Genomic DNA, 20,284 nt, shown 5'->3' with positions numbered 1-20,284 from the left:
CCTCTGTATGCCCAATCTCTGTGTGTGTGTGTGTGTGTGTGTGTGTGTGTGTGTGTGTGTGAGAGACATGGAGTTGCGATGACAGCTTAACAGCAAGTACAGCCAACCCCAAGTTGTAATCTCATTGGGTAATTAACAAAGCCTTGGCTCTGGCACTATGTTTGCCTTCTTCTATGGGATTGGCAGCTTGAGCTGTGATTGTTTGGAGGTAGAGCTTTTGTTAGTGTGTGCGTGTGTTGTGCATGCACATTTTTATAATAAAAGTCCTAAAATGAGTCCTTATGTGCCAGATTTCTGGTTGATAGCATATTAGGAGTTGGAGCAGAGATGCTCTATCCTCCACAAAAAAAAAAAAAATTACATTCCAATTTCACTTGTGTACGCAGCTCTCAACCTCTCTGCTAACTGGCACTCTCCACCTGGACTCTCTGGAATTGCTATCAATCTATCAAAATGTAATTGATAGGGCTTTCCGAACTAATGATCACCCACAGCCTGTGGGTCTCGACTGCGCAGTCGGTGGGGTAGACCTCTGGTGCTCCGTTTGGCTGCAGGCCAGCGAGCATATGGTGCAGGAGCGTGTAATGTGGTTTGTTGGAACAGCTTTGTACTGCCTCCAATAGAATCAGATTAAATCGTGATTTTATCAAGTTCTGTTTTTCTTTTTTTCTTTCCAGCGAGGATATTAGTTAAAGTCTAAATTGCTCCATAATTTGGTGAAAGCCAAATTAATGCAGCAATAATGAGAAAAGGGGAAGAAAAAAAAACCTGCGAGGTCACGGTCAAGAGTATGGTTAAGGCAAAGAGTGGGTCTCGCATGGCTCTATAAAGATGAGGAGTTTAGTTGAGAGCTTTACAGCTGATAGAAATCATATCTAACTGGTAAGATGAGACCTTAACAGCATTTTACAGGTTTTTTTTTAAGAAACTCAATTCATTTAGCAAAAAGCAAATGGTTGGATGATCGCATGTGTGAATCTAAAACTTGAAATTGTTTTATTTTATATCAATCTATATTCACTCGGCAGCTCACTCAGAATCTCCCTTTATAATCCATATTTGAAGCGTCTTTTACAGCAAATTGACCATGTAAATAAAATGAAGTTATATTATCTCCCTTAAGGCCCGGGCTAATATTGAGTTTAACTTGGAGCAAGCTTTCTGAGCATTGGTTATGGGTCTGTGTGCAGTGCCAGTTACAGTTGTTTATTATTTTTGTTTTAATAAATTAAATTTATATTTCAGCAGCATGAACTCGCATGACAGATCTTGAAACTAAAACTTTTAATTTCTGTACAGTTATTTTGTGTGGAGAAATTGTGGAAAGACAATCGGTTATGAAAATCGATCACTGGAGGCACAATATTGGTACCCTTAACAGATTCTTTTAAATAACTATACTCAAAGCATTTTTATGTGTACTCAATTTTCTATAAGTTGATCAGAGTTTCTAAGAACCTATTTTCTTTTGGAATTTTTATTTTCCTGTGACAGGCAACTTTCTATTTGCCACTGTTCAACAAGGGAGAGACAACGGAACAAACATTCAAGGCCCATTTGTTTATAAGTCAGATAATGGCTACAAGGAAATTGGTACTTGTCTAAACCTGCAAACATCAGATCAGGGATTTTAAACAACTTGGACCTTGCCACATCACCCAGTGGGCAGGACAGTAAAAGTGGTTCACTGTTAGAGAACTGGATCAAAAAAGTGGCATCTTGGGCTTCCCTAGTGCCCATAAAAACATTAGATACTATCTGGATGCCGACTGGTTGTTTGAGAGTGATGCCAGAAAAAGCTTCTGTCCTACTATCACAAATGTAAACAAGCGTAGTTTGCTTTGGCCAGATGAGACTAAAATTTAGCTATCATGTGACAGACACGTCAGGTTGGTTTGGAGTGATGCAAAGGACAAATATTGGGGATAAAGCAAGTCGTGCTCACTGCTAAGTTTGGTGGAGGACCTGTCATGATCTGGGCCTGGTTCCCTTTCAGAGACACTTGGAACTTTGTTAGAGTCATTACCAATCAACTTGGAGATTTTAAATGAAACTCTGATTGACACATGGCCAAAACAACATAGAAAGGGTTAACTAGAGACAACGTTATAGCCATCTCATTCTCCAGACCTAAATCTGACAGAGAACCTGTGTGGTAAACTGAAGAGGATAGAGCATGACAGGGGAGCCAGGATTCTGAATTATCTACAGAGCCTATGTGTAAAGGAACAGTCAAAGATTTCTTTGTGTATGCCACAGCCTGGTAAAATGTTTGAAGAGACAAATAAGTGATTTAGTATTTTAATTTTTGTTTTAAAGGCATACTATGCAACATTTTTCAGTTAATTAATGTGTTCCATACCGTTTTGGATGATTAAATGAGTCATTTCAGGTCGAACAAAGGTTTTCTCGGCCGCCCTGGTGGTCTGTGGGGGAAATACCGCACTTGCAATTGCAAGAGCACTCAGCCCGCACCCCCAGGCTCAGAAGTCTCGTGCAAGACCGCGAGAGTCGGTCTTGCTTTACGGCGAGAACTCCATGTGTTTTGCCCTGCCATTCACTATATGCACGCGCAAAAGCAACAAAGAACCGCGTGTTAACCTCAAATAAACATGCAAGCATATCGAGTTTTATTATTATTATTATTATTATTATTATTTATTTATTTATTTATTTATTTTTTTATGTTGGCGAGACACTACCGTGGCCGCCTCGCCAAGATAGCGCTGCGGGAAGCTTGATGTTCATACCTTCACTGTGTTAGTCATTGTTTGTACTGCCGTTTTTTCGACTTTTCGTTGCGTTCGCCTGTCTGCTGTAAGCTCAAAACAACCGCGCCTGGCTTGACGGAGAAACCAGAACAGCTGAGCATCTTTATGACAGTGCACTTTTACTTTCACCCTCTGGGGGGAGAATCGCTGGAAAATCAACACCGGTTGCATAGTATACCTTTAAATATGACAGGAACTGTGAACTGCCAGAAATCTGAATTGTGTCCTGAATTGAAGCGTTTGGTCGTATAGGTGCAAATAAACATGCCATACGGACCTGAGTTATGAAATGCTGTATTGCTTCATCTGCAGGCTTAAAAAAAACAGTATTTTATAGTGCCACTTTCTGCACACCGTGCCCTTAGTTTTGGGGATTTTTGTCAACATGATACAATTTTAAAAGCCTTTAATAACTTTCTCTAAAGTGATGCATTGCTTCATACCATTTTCTATGGAAGTCGTTATGTTGATGACAACCCGATCTATGAACATGAACATAAAAGTGCTCTTCAGCTTCGTGTTGACCGTCCCCGTTTATAATGTTAAATTTAACGGTAGATAAAGATACAGGGAGTGTCTTTTCTTTGCCTATATTCTTGTTTCAGCTCTTTGGTTATCTTTAGAGCAGTTATTGACTCAGTCCAGACGCACTGTCAGTCCTCCGAGACTTGACCCCCGCCACAAGCACCGCTGCCTAATCACAGGTCCGGCCAACTGCAGCTCCCTGTGTTGGCGGACCTAAAACAACGTTTCTATTGTGTCAGAACCACACATTTTCCTGTGTCTGCATGTCTGTGCAGATATGTCTCGTTGTGTCCGTGTGTGTGTGTGTCTGTGTGTGCTGAGGCAGGGTTTCATGTATCAAGCCTAAAGTGGAACCAGAAGCTTGGGTCTTGAACCGGTGTTTTCAGAGTGTGTGTTTGACAAAGAGGCAATATTTTACCACACATGCAAGTTTTGTCAGCTTTTCTCCGACCCATAAATTTATTGCAGGTTCCATATTTTTTGTCTAATAATATATCTCTTTTCCCCATTTTTCCTTTATTTAATTTTATTTGTTTATTTATGAGTCGTATAACATGCTGCAAAATTTCACATTAACATTCAACCGTTTAAAGCCAGCAAGACACATTTGTCAAAATATCAGATTTTTAAAATGAAACCTTTAATCGGAGTGCTTTAAAAATTGTTTTAAACAGTTTTTGCCTAGTTTCTCATTTTTGTGTGTTGTTTAATACGTTACATATTTAATATGTAATAGGCTGTCAGAAATATTTCCTAACTAAAATGACTTTTTCATTTTTATGCATTTTGCATATTTGTGAAGAATATATAAAATTACTTTGCTCAACTCAGAGATCTTGAAAAAGTACACAACATTTTGCTACTGAGATAGAGGTCTAAGAAACAGTTGTTTCGCAAAACATTTGTCTGGTGTTATAGACTTAAAAAACATTTTTAAAATAAAAATGTTATTATCTTTAATAAATATGACATGGATCTAAAGGAAAAGAGAAACAGACAGGGTATTTCTTTATACAAGCCCCATTGTTCTTTCGTCTTCTCATTGGGGGCAATGTGAGGTTAATTGTATTGTGTTGTTGGACAAGAGGTTCTTTAAGCTCTGTTGCAAACCATTAAAAAGATGTTTAACTTTTAACACTTTTATTCACTTCAACTCAAGTAGAACATACCCTACGATCGGTTGCAGCTCAGCAGCTGACTCAGCCGAGTCTTTATTGTTCTCCACCTCTGGCCTGATGGGATTAGGTGGAGATGATGCCTAATTTCTTTCCAGGAAAACACAGTCAGGAGATTAATTAGTAGTCAAAGGTCTTGTTTTATTTCATATGGAAATTTCATCTTTGGAATCTGCACCTCTGTAAGCAGATCCTTTGCTTTGTACTGTACTTTTCTGATGTTAAGGTGCCGTGAGTTTATCACTGCCTGTTGTGCAGGCCAGGACTGACCGCTGCATCTGTGCAGCAGGATGAGCTGTCAGCGTTTTTTAGCAGAGTCTTATTCCACTGCAGAGTTTCAAACTGATGCCTTCAGCAGACTCTGTCTCAATGAAGTACTTCTGGGCTGTCAGGGAGTTAATTATACAAAGGGACAGCTTTATTCTAACATGGATGGCCCCCTGATGTTGCTGTCTCTTCATTTTGATAACAGCCTATAACAACTACTTTACAACATATATGTTTTGGCCTAAAACAATAAGAATTCTTTGTATTAAATACCTTAACCAATCATATCTTGTTGTCAATTTATAAACACACAGCTAATTAAGACCTCCCCACTCCCCTCCACCTCCTCTAAAAACAGGCCCTATGCACACAACAGCAGTCAATAAAAACAGGATTGGTTTTCTGTTTCTGTTAACTCATCTACATGACAGTGTTCTAATTACGATCTCCGTACACAACACACTGGTAGAAACACTAAAGCTACGTAATGTCTCTGCCATGCCAGGAGTAGACGGTATGTTCTTTGAAACCGCGCGTGCGTGGAAACACTCCCTGCTTAAAACGGCACCGCCACTAAATAAACTTCTAGAATGACAGGCGCTCGAACGTTCATATGGACAGACGACGAGGTGGAACTGTTGCTTCAGGTGACTGAATTATAAAACCACCACTGTGGTTATAAACTGGTCGGCACCCGTTATGCTGTGGGCATTCATTTCTACTGATCGCAGTCATACTGCGCATGTGCCAGCGATGCACAACATAGGCAACCCCTAGTTTTTTTTTTTTCCTGTGAACATGACAACAGGAGACCGGGATGTTTTTGAATCCTTCCTCTCTGGAACATGTTTTTAAATCGTACGGCATTGTGGTGTACAGGAATCATGAGAAATGCTAAAAAAAAAACATTGTCATGTGCACAGGGCTAGGGACAGGAACACACAACCCCGGCTAACTTAAAAAAAAAAAAAAAAAATCCTAAAATTGATTAAACTTTTATTTCAGGGATAAAATCACAGGTGCTCCGCCTTGCTGAAAGGGGTACATTGTTCAGAGAGATGACTTTACTCTAGCACAGGTGGAGTGAAGTTAATGTGAATCATACCTAACTTAAATTATAGCTTATAATGAATATGTTTATTAATTAAGTTTTGGCTGCAATAAAATATAAGACAGCTTTTAATACATTTTAATATTTATCAGCATGTAAATTTCCTTTATTAAAACACTACATGCGCCAACTAATCCCACTTCAGTGTTCCCTAATATAATATCGCCCTCAATTCTATAGATTTGTCAAAACCCCTAAAATATGATCTTTATTATTGCTAAGATCATATCACACTCAACATGAACATGATGTTTGTGCCTTGTTCATGTTTGACCTGTACAGCCAAAGGAAACCATTTGGTGCAGGCGGGTGAAGGGATAACGTAGGGTTGCACCCCCCCCCCCCCCTCCATCATCTCATCCCACGTCAGCAGGGCCACGCGCTTTCTCAGGCCATGTTCTGTGACAGGAGACCCTGGGTGTCGTCTGACAGATGAAAATAGTGTTTGTGAAACAGACACCAGCGAAGCGCTCTGCAGCGTAATGGTTTTACAGCACGGCTGAATTCACGTGTGTGTGTGTGGCTGCATGTCTGTGTGTGTGTGTGTGGGTGTTATGTACCCCCTCTGTTCAATTAAATGTCTCAGCAGTGTAGTGGTATTCTTTAATCAGTGTACGGTGTGTGTGTGTGTGTGTGTGTGTGTGTGTGTGTGTGTGTCTGTGTGTTGCTGTGCATGTCGTCCCCTGTCCTCCTCCTGGCTGGCCCGTCTCCTCATGTTTGGACATATGTTGAGTTTTATTTCACGGAGACATCAATCCTGTGGGCCAGCTGTTAGGACAGCTGCTCTCTCTCTCTCTCTCTCTCTGTTCTTCTCTCTATCCGTTTGCTCTAGCTCCACCCTCCCCTCGATGTTCCCATCTATCTGCTTTTTGAATGCCTGCCTCACTGTCTTCTTTTTATTTCTAAGACAGTTTTCATGCAAAAATGTTCACGCACCTTGATGATTTTTTTTTTCTTTTCTTCACATTTCGGGCTCACTTTGTGCACCACTGCAACCGTCACTGTTTTCTACTTGGATTTTTTTCAGTACACCAGTTTAAAGCAGGGCATCATTTTGAAATGCAAGTTTCTTTTTCTTCTGATCAGGTTCCCTGTCACTGGGGAAGAAAAGCATCCCCATACCATGATGCTGCCACCACCACCATGTTTCGAAATGTGTTTTAAGCAAGATGTGCAGAGTTATATACCGGTCAAAACAAACTGGATACTAATTAGGTTACTTTTGATGGTTTTGGGTCCACTGCATTGTATTTGTGTTAGAGTGAAAGGGATTGAATACAAGTTAATATTACAATCTTTTTTTTATTTCATAACAAATTAGAAAGTATTTGTATTTTTTTTTGCTTCCATTAAAAAAAATCATGCGTAACTTTGTATACTACATAAGATCCCCATTAAATACATTGACGTCTGTTGCACTTTTGCAAGTTTCTTTCTTTCTTTCTTTCTTTCTTTCTTTCTTTCTTTCTTTCTTTCTTTCTTTCTTTCTTTCTTTCTTTCTTTCTTTCTTTCTTTCTTTCTTTCTTTCTTTCTTTCTCTCCTTCTTTCTTTTTCGCTCTCTTTGTCTCTCTCCCTCTCTGCATCATGATGCTGTGGGGTCTGCTGCTGAAGTCACAGGGCCTGACATAAATTTGGACGTGCAAAGTGTAGCTGTCAGCTTCCATTTACTGGCACTCAGTGGCGAGGTGAAGACACAGAGACATTTTTCTTGTTTCTTTTCTGGGCGTGTTCTGTGAACAGCCACTAAAACATGAGGCCTTTTGTTATTTTTAGCATTAAGTCATTTCTCAGATTAATGTTTTTTCTCTTTACTTTGGCGTTTGACGGCAGACTCCCGAGCTGTGCCACGGTTTAATAAGGTACGAGATGTAAACATACCGTATGGCAGGGACAGCCGAGGGAGAACAATAAAGAATGTGAGCTGAAGGTAATGAGTTTATACCAAAAATGCATAGTGTGCGAAAATTGTGATTTTAGTTTTTTTTTTACTTTAAGAAAATAAAAAATATATTGCTAAGAGAAGTCTTTAACCCCCCCTCCAGAGATTGCTTGTTTTTTGTGAAATTTAGTGATTAAACAAAAATATCTTAAATACATACAAAAAGCTGAATAATGTTTTCCAAACCAACTAGGATCCATGTGAAAAAGTAATCACCCTTGTTAAATCATGAATTTTTCTAAACCCAGCATTTTTCTGGGTTCAGTTTGACTTGCCCCAGGCAGGGGTTATTACTACCTGAGCTTTCAGGTTCAAGAAATCATTTAATCAGAACCTATCTGACAGCCTGAAGTAGGCTAAAGTATCTTTAAATGCAACACACCCTGTCCCGATCTAAATTAATTAAATAACAAATGAGAAACAACAGGCCTGACCTCTGGTAGTCTTGAAACACAGATATTAGGGAGTTTTTGTTTAAAAAAAAAAAAAAAAACGTTTAAAATCAAAGCGAGAGAATAAAAGAGGAAAGAAAGGGAGTCTGTTTTCAGACGAGGCCTGCGGCAGATTGTGTGTTTATTGGCAGCGGTTGTTTGGGACTGCTGAACTGGACAGGAGGGTTGCCTGTGGCACGTGTTTAATATCCAGAACGCTGCATGTTGGCAGGTCGGAGCGGGGACGGACGAGTGATGAAACGAGGCGTACCGAAAATACTTTGCAGTTTCGGCTCTGATTTAGTACGTCTCTGCGGCGTCACATATCCCTTCAACAACCTTTGTCTTCCCTCGCACCGAAGTAGCTGCTGATGCTGACCTCTGAGTTAGAAACCACGGAGTTAAAAAGCAGAAATGGGTCACATGTCAACACAGTGACACTTTATTTCAAAAAGTATAATATTCATTAAAATGGTCAAACATTTCTACAGCTGAATAGAATAAATGTTATTTAGGCAGAGTTTGTGATCTTAAAACTGCTCAACTTTTCTGAGATACTGTCCCTAAAGGTATTAAGTCCTTTTAAGATGAAGAAAAACAGGAGTAACCTTAACAGAATGGAGCACAGAGTAACCCAGCTCTGCCCCTCCTCCACTTGTTGCTCCACACCGCCAGTTTGCTGTCTGAAAGAAAGGTCCCTCACATCACCCCCCCCCCCCCAAACTGTTAGTTTAATTTTATTTTAAAAGCTTGCGTACTGTGAAACCATGAAACCCTGGAACTTCTACTTAAGGTCAGACAGAAGAAATCCCACCAATTCAGCCCAGATTCAGTCAATTTAATCCACTTCAGTACATTCAGGTTTCAAACCCTGAGGTTACACTGTATGCACTCTAACACAAACCATATGGCTTTTTTTTTTTAAATGATTTGTTACTTCTTCCCAACATGCAAGTTAAAGTTGTAATGATAGATGTGCAACAATACTACTATGTCCTGAGCACAAGGTCTTATAAGATAGATTTGAGTCAGAAAGCTGATGAATTATAACTGGCATCTTAAAACCCAGAATAATTTACTTTTGTTCCACTTTTGCTGCTCATTGCATGTCTCTCCAGTGTCAGGCATGAGTTCTGTTACTGGTATCATATGTTATTATTCTTATGGATATTTCTCGGGCATGACCCTGCCCATCCACGACCTGTTGCTGCACACTGCCGATCAGCTGGCTCCAACAAGGCTGCAGTACTTTTCTTTTGGCGTAAGAGTAAGAGATATTCGCCTGATTGGAAACATTTCCGAGTTTCAAGCAAAATAAATAATCATTGTGCTGAAACTAAAGGTCACTTATTGAGGCTGTTTCAAAACTACAGCAGACAAGCAGCTAGTCTGAAAGATAAACAAGCTAATAACATCTCATTTAAACTCAGTATTGCTCTATAAAGACTAGAATGCTGAGAAGGTATTATGTTCTGTGCAATAGGCACTTGAAAACTTTTACTAAGCTCAACAGGTTGTCATTCTATATTTTTAACCTAGATTTATGCATTAAAGTTAAACTAATGACAAAACAATTGCACAAACAACAGCGTTGTCCCAAAGTTCCCAGACTTTGCTTAGTATCGTTTTTACTGTAGATTTCTCTTCCTGACTGCTGTCATGCCAGAGGCAGCATTTCTTGTTTAATGCCCTGACTCTCATAGGAAAGCAGCTCCTTCACGTCGTTTGCCTGCAATGAAAGGACAGGGCATGTGAAAACAGGCGGAAAACACCCAATGCAATGGGATCACAGTGATAATAAATTATATCATTTAAACAGCTGTTGGAATAATTGTTGATTTTCTGTTTTAAACAAGCCCAGTTCATTTTACATATATTTTTTTTGCTTTAAGCTGCTGTGTTAATAGCTTGATAAAGTGATACTGGGCTAATTTTACTCAGGATTCTCATGGTAAAATGTTATACCCGCACATCCCTATTCCACATCCACTTTCCATCTCTTACCTCATAATAATAATAATAATAATAATAATAATAATAATAATAATAATAATGATGATGATGATGATGATGATGATGATGATGATGATTATTATTATTATTATTATTATTATTATTATTATTATTATTATTGGTAGTAGTAGTGTTAGTATTATTATAATCATAGCAATATTAAAAACAATTTAATTTGTACTGCACTTTACATTTTTTTCCTGAGCCGTCCATCTCCAGCGTTTCTCCTCTGCCTGATAGGGGCGTCTGCGTACAGACGGCGTGGAATTCCCCCCCAATCTAAACACTACTTGAACCGTGACCCGTTCGCATCAACAGATAAGAGAGCCATCTAGGGTAAAACATCTCCGTCTCATCACTCTTTCATTTACCTCTTCTGCTTCTTCCAGCATCCTGTGCCCCCCCCCCCCCCCAACCCTCTCCCACTGTCCCCTTGTTGGGGTTGTTTATCGGTGTGAGGGGAGTAAATTGTGCGCCGGCGTACACACCGTTGACTTATGCAGATGCGTCTGAGAGTTACAGGTTGCTGTTTCCCCATCTAAAAGCTCTCATAAATTGCGCTCTGAGATTTTGTGCGATGGGAGGCCTATTATAAAAAATGCATGCTGGCGTCTTTCGGTCTTGCAATGGGGAAACAAATCTTTCCCGATTCTGTCCCATTGCATTCCCTGACAGTGACTCAAAAAAAAAAAATGCATTTGAACCAAAGATGTACAGTTTAGCGGGGTAACCTGTCTGATAAATCTCCACAAGCATCATCGGGGTTGTATTGATTGCTTCACTTTACAGCGGGGGTGGTCTCTTTTCTGAAAATCTTCCATGTTTTTGGGGACATGGGAAATCACCAGCAGTAATACCTGCAGCCTACACACTGTTTCTCGGCAATAATAAGCAGCTCGCTCCCCTCTTCGTTTACGTTGACCCCCTTCTAATGCGGACCCCTGCATTAGCTTATTTACAGCAATCATAATCCCACTGTAAACAGCTTTTAATGAGCTCAATGAGGAAGTTATGCTCGGCTGGAGGAAGGCATCCCATGACCGCACAGTGAGCCCGTACATACAAACTCGACATTAAGCCATTCACAATGGACCATGTGCCGTTATGAGTGCCTATAGCGCCTTTTGTCAGGATGAAGGCACCACAAATGAGCTATTGTCTGAGTTAACCATTCTAAATCAGGCAAGCCCTCAGGGGCATGTTTTCCGCACAGAGCCCAAGAATGTCTGTTTTTTCGTGTGTGTGTGTGTTTGTGTGTGTGTGTGTGTGTGTGTTTGACATCCACGGGTTGCTGAGGCTTTGGCACGGAGCCCTGCGTGGCTCTGACACCATCTGTGGCGCGTACGCTGGCATGAAAACCGCTGTTTGCACACAAACTCACAGGCTGAAGAAGTGTGTCAAGCAGCTCGACACGCAGGGAGCTCTTGTCGTACAGGGCCTTGCAATAGTATTCACACCCGTTGAATTCTCTCCCGCATTTTGTTTTTCGTTACACCTACAAACATCTGCGTTCTTAGATTTCATGCGACAGACCGACGTAAGCGAGCGCGTAATTATGAAGCGGTGGGGAAATGATCCAACGGTTTTTCTCCCTTTTTTTATTGTTCTGCATTTAGCTCCTTCCGTCTTCCCACCTCCCTGTCCCTGTTGATGAAAAGGATCCCCTCAGTATGATGCTGCCACTTACATGTTCCACAGTGCTAATCATTTATTTAAGCAAAATGTGGGTTGCATTTGTGTTCCACCACATTTAGTCTGACCCTCCTAAATGAGATAACGGGGGTCAGACGTTTTCCCTTAAACTAGAATATGCCTGCTTCTTGTTGAATCTCAGTATGAAACCCGCTGAAAGCCCCTAGAGGTTTGTTAGAGAGCGTCAGTGAACCGCCGCCGACATGAAAACCGATGACCACAGCAGACAGGTGGCTGTGGAGATCATTAGAGAAAGGTTAGATTGTAAAACACTATTTCAAGTGTTGGGCGTCTCAAAGAGTGCCGTCTGAATCCGTCGATGGGCCGACAGTTAGGCGGATGGAAGAGTGGCGACAAGAAAGCCATTGTTGAAAGAAAGCCATGAGGGGTCCAGTTTGCACTTTGCCTAGAGCCAAACGGGGCACACAGCAAACATGTGCTCTGAGCAGATGAGGTCGACGCCTTTTGGGCTGCATGTGAAATGCCATGTGTGGCAGTCAATTATATTTAATAAGATTATTGGACGCTAGCTCAAACATGGTGGTTGCAGCGTCATGCTCTGGGCATAGACTGCTGTATCCAGATGCAATGCTGGTAGAGAGACACCCAAAAAGATTTGAAAGGTGGCTGTACAACCATAGATCCTGCTTATCCCACTGCATGTTGGTAAATCTCAATAAAATCCATTAACATTTGGGCAAGGCTCTGACTGCCTTAGGACATGAGGGAAGAAAATTCAGCCTCATTTTCTGCCTCATGGACGATATCCAGTCTAGGTAGATGGGATGTCAGCAGCCAGTCAGCGGAGTTGCTTTAATAGGATTATGATAGAAGCGGTGTATGTGCCTCTGATTTTGACTCTCAGTACTGGTTTGTAACAATAAATCTGATTTTTAGAAAGTCACAGCCTTTTGATGATGAATCCCATTTAAAAAGTGAACATCTTTTCTAGGCATAAAACAATCAAACTTACGTTTCATCACTATAGCCGAACAACGGGCATCTTCTTCTTTCTAATCTCGCCACACAAAGATGCTGCTGATTGTGTGAGTTCGGATCAGCCTCTCAGTCTTTGCTGGCCTCTCTGGGGATAAATCAAAAAAGTTCCCATTGTCTGAGTGAAGTTCACAGCAGGACTCCTGTTGAACAAACAGGACCTTATGGATCCCATGACCACGTACGACCACGTGTCTCTGCCGTCTGTGATCCCGAGGCTGTGAGACACAATGTGAGAAAAGAACACAGCCACAAATAAGAGCCCATCTCTGTATAATACACACATTGTCATATCAGTCAGCTGGATGGCTGCTGCTTTTTTTTAATGTTTTTTTTAAAAGAAGCTGGAGGAGATTCTGGAATTTAACAAGTCCTTGCAGACACCAAAAACAATATCTTGTGTTTGCTGGCTTCATTGATCCGACTTTCCTTTGTTCCACATTGTCTGCTGTGTTCTTCCTTTGCTTCTCTCAGGTTTTCACGTGGAGGTTTATTTTATTTTTTGCCATCTTTTTTGAGGATCCACAGACAAGGTGCATGAATGGTGCACGATTTTATTGTAAAAAATATGACGCTGAAAAGCCAAATTCTGTTGTGCTTCATATAAAAAAACTGTTAAATGCTTTTTACTTTCTGAGCTATTACTCGTATAACATTTTTTCATTTCTATTCTTTGCAGAACCGTCTTGCATGGTGAGGCTACTTTCCAAAGACTGGAAGGAGCATGTTGAAGGCCTTAACGCCAATGAACTACTGGGGGAGGTAAAAGGTAGGAATCCGAACACATTTTCATGAGCAAAATAAAGACGAATCTGTATAGCTTTAAAGAGATCCAAACTGTTTCTGAATGCTCCTCTTTGCACAAAAATCTGAACACCACAAGAGGTAACACCTTTTTGAAACCAGCAGCATCTGAAGCTCTTCTGTTGTCCAGCCAAGCAAATGCAGTGTCATAATACAAGCAATCTGTTTTGGCAAAAAAAAGAAAAACATAATAAATATTTAAAACATATTTAATAGAGCTACTTTATATAGGAATTGGTCGAGCATGCTGTACCTATCTCGTGAACGTGTGTACTTTTGGAACATGAGCGCAGCAGAGTGAACGGGCCCCTGCCCTACCTACAGGTTATAATTGTATCTTTGATTAAGGGTCGGGGTGGAGGGGCGAGGCGACACGAGCCCTTGTCTTTTTGTCCACATCAGCAAATAGCCTTTATGAGGCCATAAATCACACCGACAAATGGGTTCTAGTGCTGCTCTGGTATTTAAGATGTAAAAATAGAGATGTTACGGGAGGATTCTTATTATACGGTTTGATTTGGCAGCTGCAGCTTGAGAAATAAAATGCTTGTCAGCATTTAATCACACACCAATCTGCATGATTCTGTAAATGTCTTACATTGTTGGGTAAAAATGAATAGATGGACCATGGGTAACTAGAAAAACATACTACAGCTGTATATATATATATATATATATATATATATATATATATATATATATATATATATATATATATATATATATATATATATAAAATAAATAATTTAATTAATTATTATTATGGGGAACAAACTCGTCAAAATACATAATTTTTATTGTGACATCTCAAGACGTAGGCCAGGAGGTTAAAGCTTTGGTCCAAATTCGTCTTGGACAAGGGCCAGATGGAGAATGACCATAGGCATGTAGCCATGTTAGGTACAAAGTGGCTTAAAGGGCCTGGTGGCACCGATGTATGACGTCTGTCAGTCTGCCCCAGGGGAGCTGTGACTACAAATGTCGCTTATCACTGTCAGAATGTCAATATGGGAGTGAATGGGCGAATGACTGAATGAATATAGTGAAAAGCACTTTGGGGTCGTCGGTCTACACAAGTATAGGCCATTTACCATTATTAACGGCAACATGTCAATGTTTTTAACAAGTCATCTCAAAGCTTTGATGTAAATCCGAAAGGGAAAACGGAGAACAAAGCTGAAAAGGTGTGCGTGAGCAAAGTGGACTACGTGCCCGATTCAGTTACTTCAACTTTGCCAGGAGGAAACCGCCAAAGTTTCTCCAAGTTTTTGTGAGACGCTCTTGAAAGAATACCCAAAAGATTATTTTTCTCCTTTGACCTATCCTTATTTTTGAAAACTTCATCATTTATAACCTCTTCTTTAGCTGTGACCAAATAATATTTATTTTTTGAATTTTCCTAATTTATCTGTTGTTGTGCAAGTCAGATAACTGGTTAGTACACACCTAATCTAGCTCCCACAGCAATGCATTATCTTAAGTGCCACTCCGGGCACTTCCTTAACTGTACTTATAATAACGCATTGATGTTCTTTAATTTTTTCACATTTGATTCTTTTCAGTGAGTGTCTATTTATTGCATCAGACACCCACACAGAAGAATTCAACGTTTTGAGTAAACGCATCTGAACGTTTCCTTTATCTATATCTATATATAAGGTTAAGGATACATATATAAGGTTAAGGATTTACTTTTTAAATCCCCACAGGTAAATTGATTTGCCATTGACATGTAACAAACAGATATATACAGGCAAAAAAAAAATTCACACTATCTATAGACCACAACAAATGTGCCGCATCATTATAATATAATAACATGAGTGTCAATATCAGTATCAAATATTAGATCATACAAAGTGCTCATTGCTATATATATATATATATATATATATATATATATATATATATATATATATAGTGTGTGTGTGTGTGTTCCTGCAGCTGTGCAAGTACAAGAACAATGCTTTGATGTAAAGTGAGGGCCTTTTTTTGGTCCACACTTTTTTTTCTGGGCTAGGGGTTAGGTTTATCACTAGGGTATCAATTAGGTTTAGGTTAGGGTTAGGCCATAGAAAGGCTTGAAAATGAATAGAAGTCTATAAAAGTCAAGGCATGGACCTCCCTTTGTATTTTAAACAAGGATGTGTGTGTGTGTGTCTGTGTGTGTGTGTGTAGGTGAGTAAAGGAAGAAAATAGCAGCCGGTGTTGGAAAACCTGATGAAGACAGAATAACAGAAATGTGTTTGATTCTGTGGATTCTGTTTGTTCGCTCCAATGTTCGTCATTAATGGACGTGCAGTACGGGCTCCTCTCAGTGAGAGAGACAGTGTCGTCTCGTCTCCTGTTGGAACGGCAAGAGTTTCCTCTGGAAAAATCAAATACAGAGAGCCTTCTGCAGCAGCACAGCACAGACATTCAACACAGAAATCTGCCACTTCCCCCCCCTCTCTTAATTGTGACCAACCCCATCTCCAATTACCTGAGCAGAAAATCTGCTTTTACATCCGTAAGCACCTTTTGCAGAGTAATAATTGGACATCTGTTATGAGCCCTCTAACTCGAAAATAAGCCTTCCTATTGAGTTGTGCTGGGAACTGCAGAAGGCGAAATAACAAGCTCATACACACCCAGTCTGCTGTCTGGTTTCTAAATTTGTATCCAAGGATGCATAATACATTTATGCAATAAATACTATCAGTCAGTTGTCAATTTTTTTTAACCAAGACTGAAACCTTCAGTCTTTGGAAACATTGATGGAGATTGGAGAGGAAAGTCAACTATAACAAAAGTACATTTTCAGCAGGGCTAACTTACTGATCCAAGTAGAATAGGTAATTTTCTTTTTTAGGTTCAGTGAAACTCTTAGCAGTGATAGTTCACTGTCTCTTGTAGAAAGATTTCATTATGCTTTGAGTCTGGAGAAATGTCAACAAGATCCCAAAACAAAAATCATTGTTATTAACAGAAATAAGGGCTTTAAAACATCAGTCTGTGAGTTATTTATCTATATAATGTGTTTACCTTGTATAACTAGGTTATTGAAACACAATGATTGAATAATTTCTGATAATAGGCTAATTTATTGAGTACGACTGTAGATATTGACCATCTATGCGTTCCAATAAAACTTATGTTGCTCGCTGATTTTTTAACAACCTCTGTGTTGCTAAAAGTCTTGTTGGTTGTTGGTGCCGGCTGTATCCGTCCTCCCGATCACCTACGACTCTTCAGTTCGTTCTCTTGCTGCCGAGAGTGGAGTAAACCTTAGGATTTGGTGTCAGGCTCTGTCTTGTTACAAACGTCTCTTGTTAAAGTATAAGTTGTAAATATCCACTAAAATAGAGTTTGATATGAACTCTCTTCAGGTTGAGACATTTAAACTTGGAAAATGTGTGCAAACAGGGTCCCAATCTGACTAGATTGGATAGAATACTGATATATTGTCATTGCACTGTGCAACCAAATTGGTTTTAGCAGCTCTGCAGTTTAGCAATAGTTTGACAAATTTAAAACAGTAAAACCACTATAGAGCCGTTTAGCAGCAATAACTCTTGCATTACAGCAACACTTGAATTAAAACTGTTAAAAGGAGAATGGAGCATGAATGATTTAAAACCGTCTGTAACAGGGTGAACGGGAAGCAGGATTGTAGTTTTTTTTTTTTGATGCAGAAATGAAGTGAACAATGTTAAACAGATGTTACCCTTCCACTGCTCTGAGGATTTATTCACCTAGCCCACTGCCTAACTGGCATCTATCTTCTAAGGTTAAAAGCACTATTACTGATAACCTCACAAAACATAGCTTCAAACTACATTTAAGCCCCGTTGCATTATGATTTGTTGTGCAGAATAAATTTTAGCCTTTCGGCTTCACATATTGGAGATCAGAATGCATCAGGGGTTTAATGGTGCAGATGCACTATGGTCAGCTCAGGTTCATGGTTTTCTAGCTCCAGTTTGATGTGACTTTAGTACAACAGCAAAAGATAAATAATTTTGAGAGAAATTTAAAAATGGTTTGCAGAAAGTCCCTTTAACAAAAGCAGAGATAGTAAGTAAGGTCTAAGGCAGCCGGCTATGTGAAAGAATCAGCATCAGGTCCTAATATGTGCCGCTTTATACGCCAATGCATGTTTGAATTAAATCCCAGCAGGAACCTGCATTGCAAAAGACTTGATAAACATAAAAAAAAAATTTAAAATAACTATCAAACCATGTGCCTAGGGTTGTGTGTGAGGAATGCACATTCTCTAGATTCTTCTTTTTCTACCCCTTGTTGAATCCACGCAGGCTTTCTCTGTAGCAAGCTGCAGTGAGCATTGTGCGCGGCACAAAAGGTAACACGGTTCGTGCTGGTGCCAGGACCCGGCCCGTGAAACGGCCTGTTAAAGTATCCCCGAGCCTTAAAGTGACCAGCCCAAAGACACACTCTATTACAGTCTACACACGCTGCTTAGAAATAGTTTGCAAAAATGATTTGATAACAGTACTTTTTTTTTACCTTGGAGAAATCTTTTTTTTTTTTTCAAACTGCAACATTTAAAAACCAAATACATCAGAAAGGTATTCCATTACATCAGCCAAGGCACAAAAAGCGCTTCTAAAGACAGTGGTTTGTGAAGGTTAAACACGATTTTCTATTGGTCTCTAACATCATTTGAAGTAAAAGGACTACGTTGAAATAACCAAGTAAAAACACGCCTGCCGCACACACTGGGATGGATAGTTGAGCGCATGAACGGTCTCCTACGCAGGAACACACAGACTCACAGATGCCTCTGTTCCGCCCTCCCGACTAAAAGGAACGCCCTGATTAGAGCGGAACGTTTTATTTCTCCATGTCGGTCTGGCTGACCTAAATACGCAAACATAACTGTTGCTTAGTGCCTCCTGACACAACAACCTGAACTCGCCCGTAAAGTCACAGTTATTTTAAGGGTGAGGAGAACCGACGACCCTGTTTAATTCATTTGTGCTCCCAGACTTGCCGTGTGTGCAGTGAATGTGTCTTTAATTCAGCTTCGAGTGAGGAACAAGTGAAACCTTTGGTGGGAAAGATGGAAAAAAATAGAATATATGTTTGGTTTTGTGTCCCTTTATGATGATGCTGTTTGTGAGATTTCTCCTCAAAGCTTTTTCTTGACAGCTTTATTTGTTCTTGTGTTTTCTCTCCTACTAACAGCATTTTAGCGAACACGTCTTAAAAGGGTACTGCAGAGTTCAGCTGCACTTCTGAAGAGTTCCTGCGTCCCTCATGTAGATCTGTAACGTTGTCCCACCATGCAGTTTAGCTACAATATTTTGCAGGTTGCTTTGGTTTCTGTGCATCAGTCAGGCCTTTTCTGAGTGCTACCGATTTTGGTTTTCTTTGGGGTTCGACCTGCCGGATCTGAGTGAGAACGATTTAGGTTGTTGTTGTTTTTTTTAAGGACCAATAAATAAGAAAGGAGTTTTTTGATAGAGGTAGGAGTGTTCAGTCCATCAAAAAAAAAAAAAAAAATGAAGTAACATCAAACCAGATAACCATAAAGCACAATTTGTTGATTTAACAAAATTAAGCAGAATAACTCAAAGCGCCTGCTGTCCGTTGATAGACCAAAAATGGCGGAAGGTCTTAATTTTGATACATTCAATGAATAGGAAAATAATTCACTTTTTTTTTCAGCATTTTACCTGCTAATCAATCAGTGAGTCGTTAGAAATTGGCCAATTCTGCTCTCGGGTAATCGGTGCATCACTTCTTTCTCTTATGTTGTTTAAAGGTATGATGTTCATCAGAAAGCAAAGTTGGTGTGTATTCATCATATATATGATGATTTATTATTTTTGGGTAATACAAGAACAAAATCTATATTTAATAAACATAATGGAGGTTTTGAACACTAAATCTTTGCTAAAAATAGGACTAGTTTTCTCTCCACCCTTGAGTCTGCTGGTGTTATTTTTTTTTTTCTATTACAGCATTTCTAGCATTTACATTTAAATCTTTTCAAGGCACAGTTAGTAAAGCAAAGGAACAGATGGATGGAATGTGTCTCATTATAATGTTAGATGCATGAGCTGGCACATCTGGCTGCAATAATCATATTCACATTCAAGTATCAACTCCACTATCTTACTTTTTTGCAGTTATTTTTCATTCTTCCCATGAAGACATATGTTCCTGTCTGTCTGCAGAAGGGAGCTGACGTCAACGACAAAGCAGAATATTTTCAGAATCAGAATCAGCTTTATTCGCCGTGTTTGTGCACACAGGCGAAGAATTTGACTTCGGCTCCACTTTGCTCTCACTTTTCGATTAGATGTTACATCCTCGCTGCCTGCTTTACGGGACAGATTAGGGTCAAACGTGTCGGCTGGTGCCATTTTGAAGTACACATGAGATGTGAAATATATTTCTGTCTTCTCTCTCTTTGAAAATGTGTTCCGTAATAAAGTGTCCTCTCTCAGCAAATGCTGTTAATGCTGCTAAAGAAGGAAAGATGCAGCTTCTGTGAGGATATCCTTTTGTAACATCAAAAGAGGGAGTGACAAACTGGTACCATGCTGTAAGTG

At 39.8% G+C, this 20,284-nt stretch overlaps 1 protein-coding gene across 8 annotated transcripts in view; it reads left to right on the top strand.

The window, feature by feature from the left end:
- LOC105926254 (transcription factor SOX-6) overlaps positions 1-20,284 on the top strand; it is a 173,809-nt gene that overhangs the window by 90,467 nt on the left and 63,058 nt on the right. For all 8 annotated transcript variants that reach the window (XM_036146508.1, XM_021316357.2, XM_036146529.1 and 5 more), the window contains one exon: positions 13,600-13,689. In XM_036146508.1, coding sequence (XP_036002401.1) covers positions 13,600-13,689 — 90 coding nt within the window. The remainder of the gene's footprint in view (positions 1-13,599; positions 13,690-20,284) is intronic.

The sequence above is a fragment of the Fundulus heteroclitus genome, chromosome 2 (assembly GCF_011125445.2).
Source record: "Fundulus heteroclitus isolate FHET01 chromosome 2, MU-UCD_Fhet_4.1, whole genome shotgun sequence".
NCBI lineage: Eukaryota > Metazoa > Chordata > Actinopteri > Cyprinodontiformes > Fundulidae > Fundulus > Fundulus heteroclitus.
This window is presented reverse-complemented; position numbering and strand designations above follow the sequence as displayed.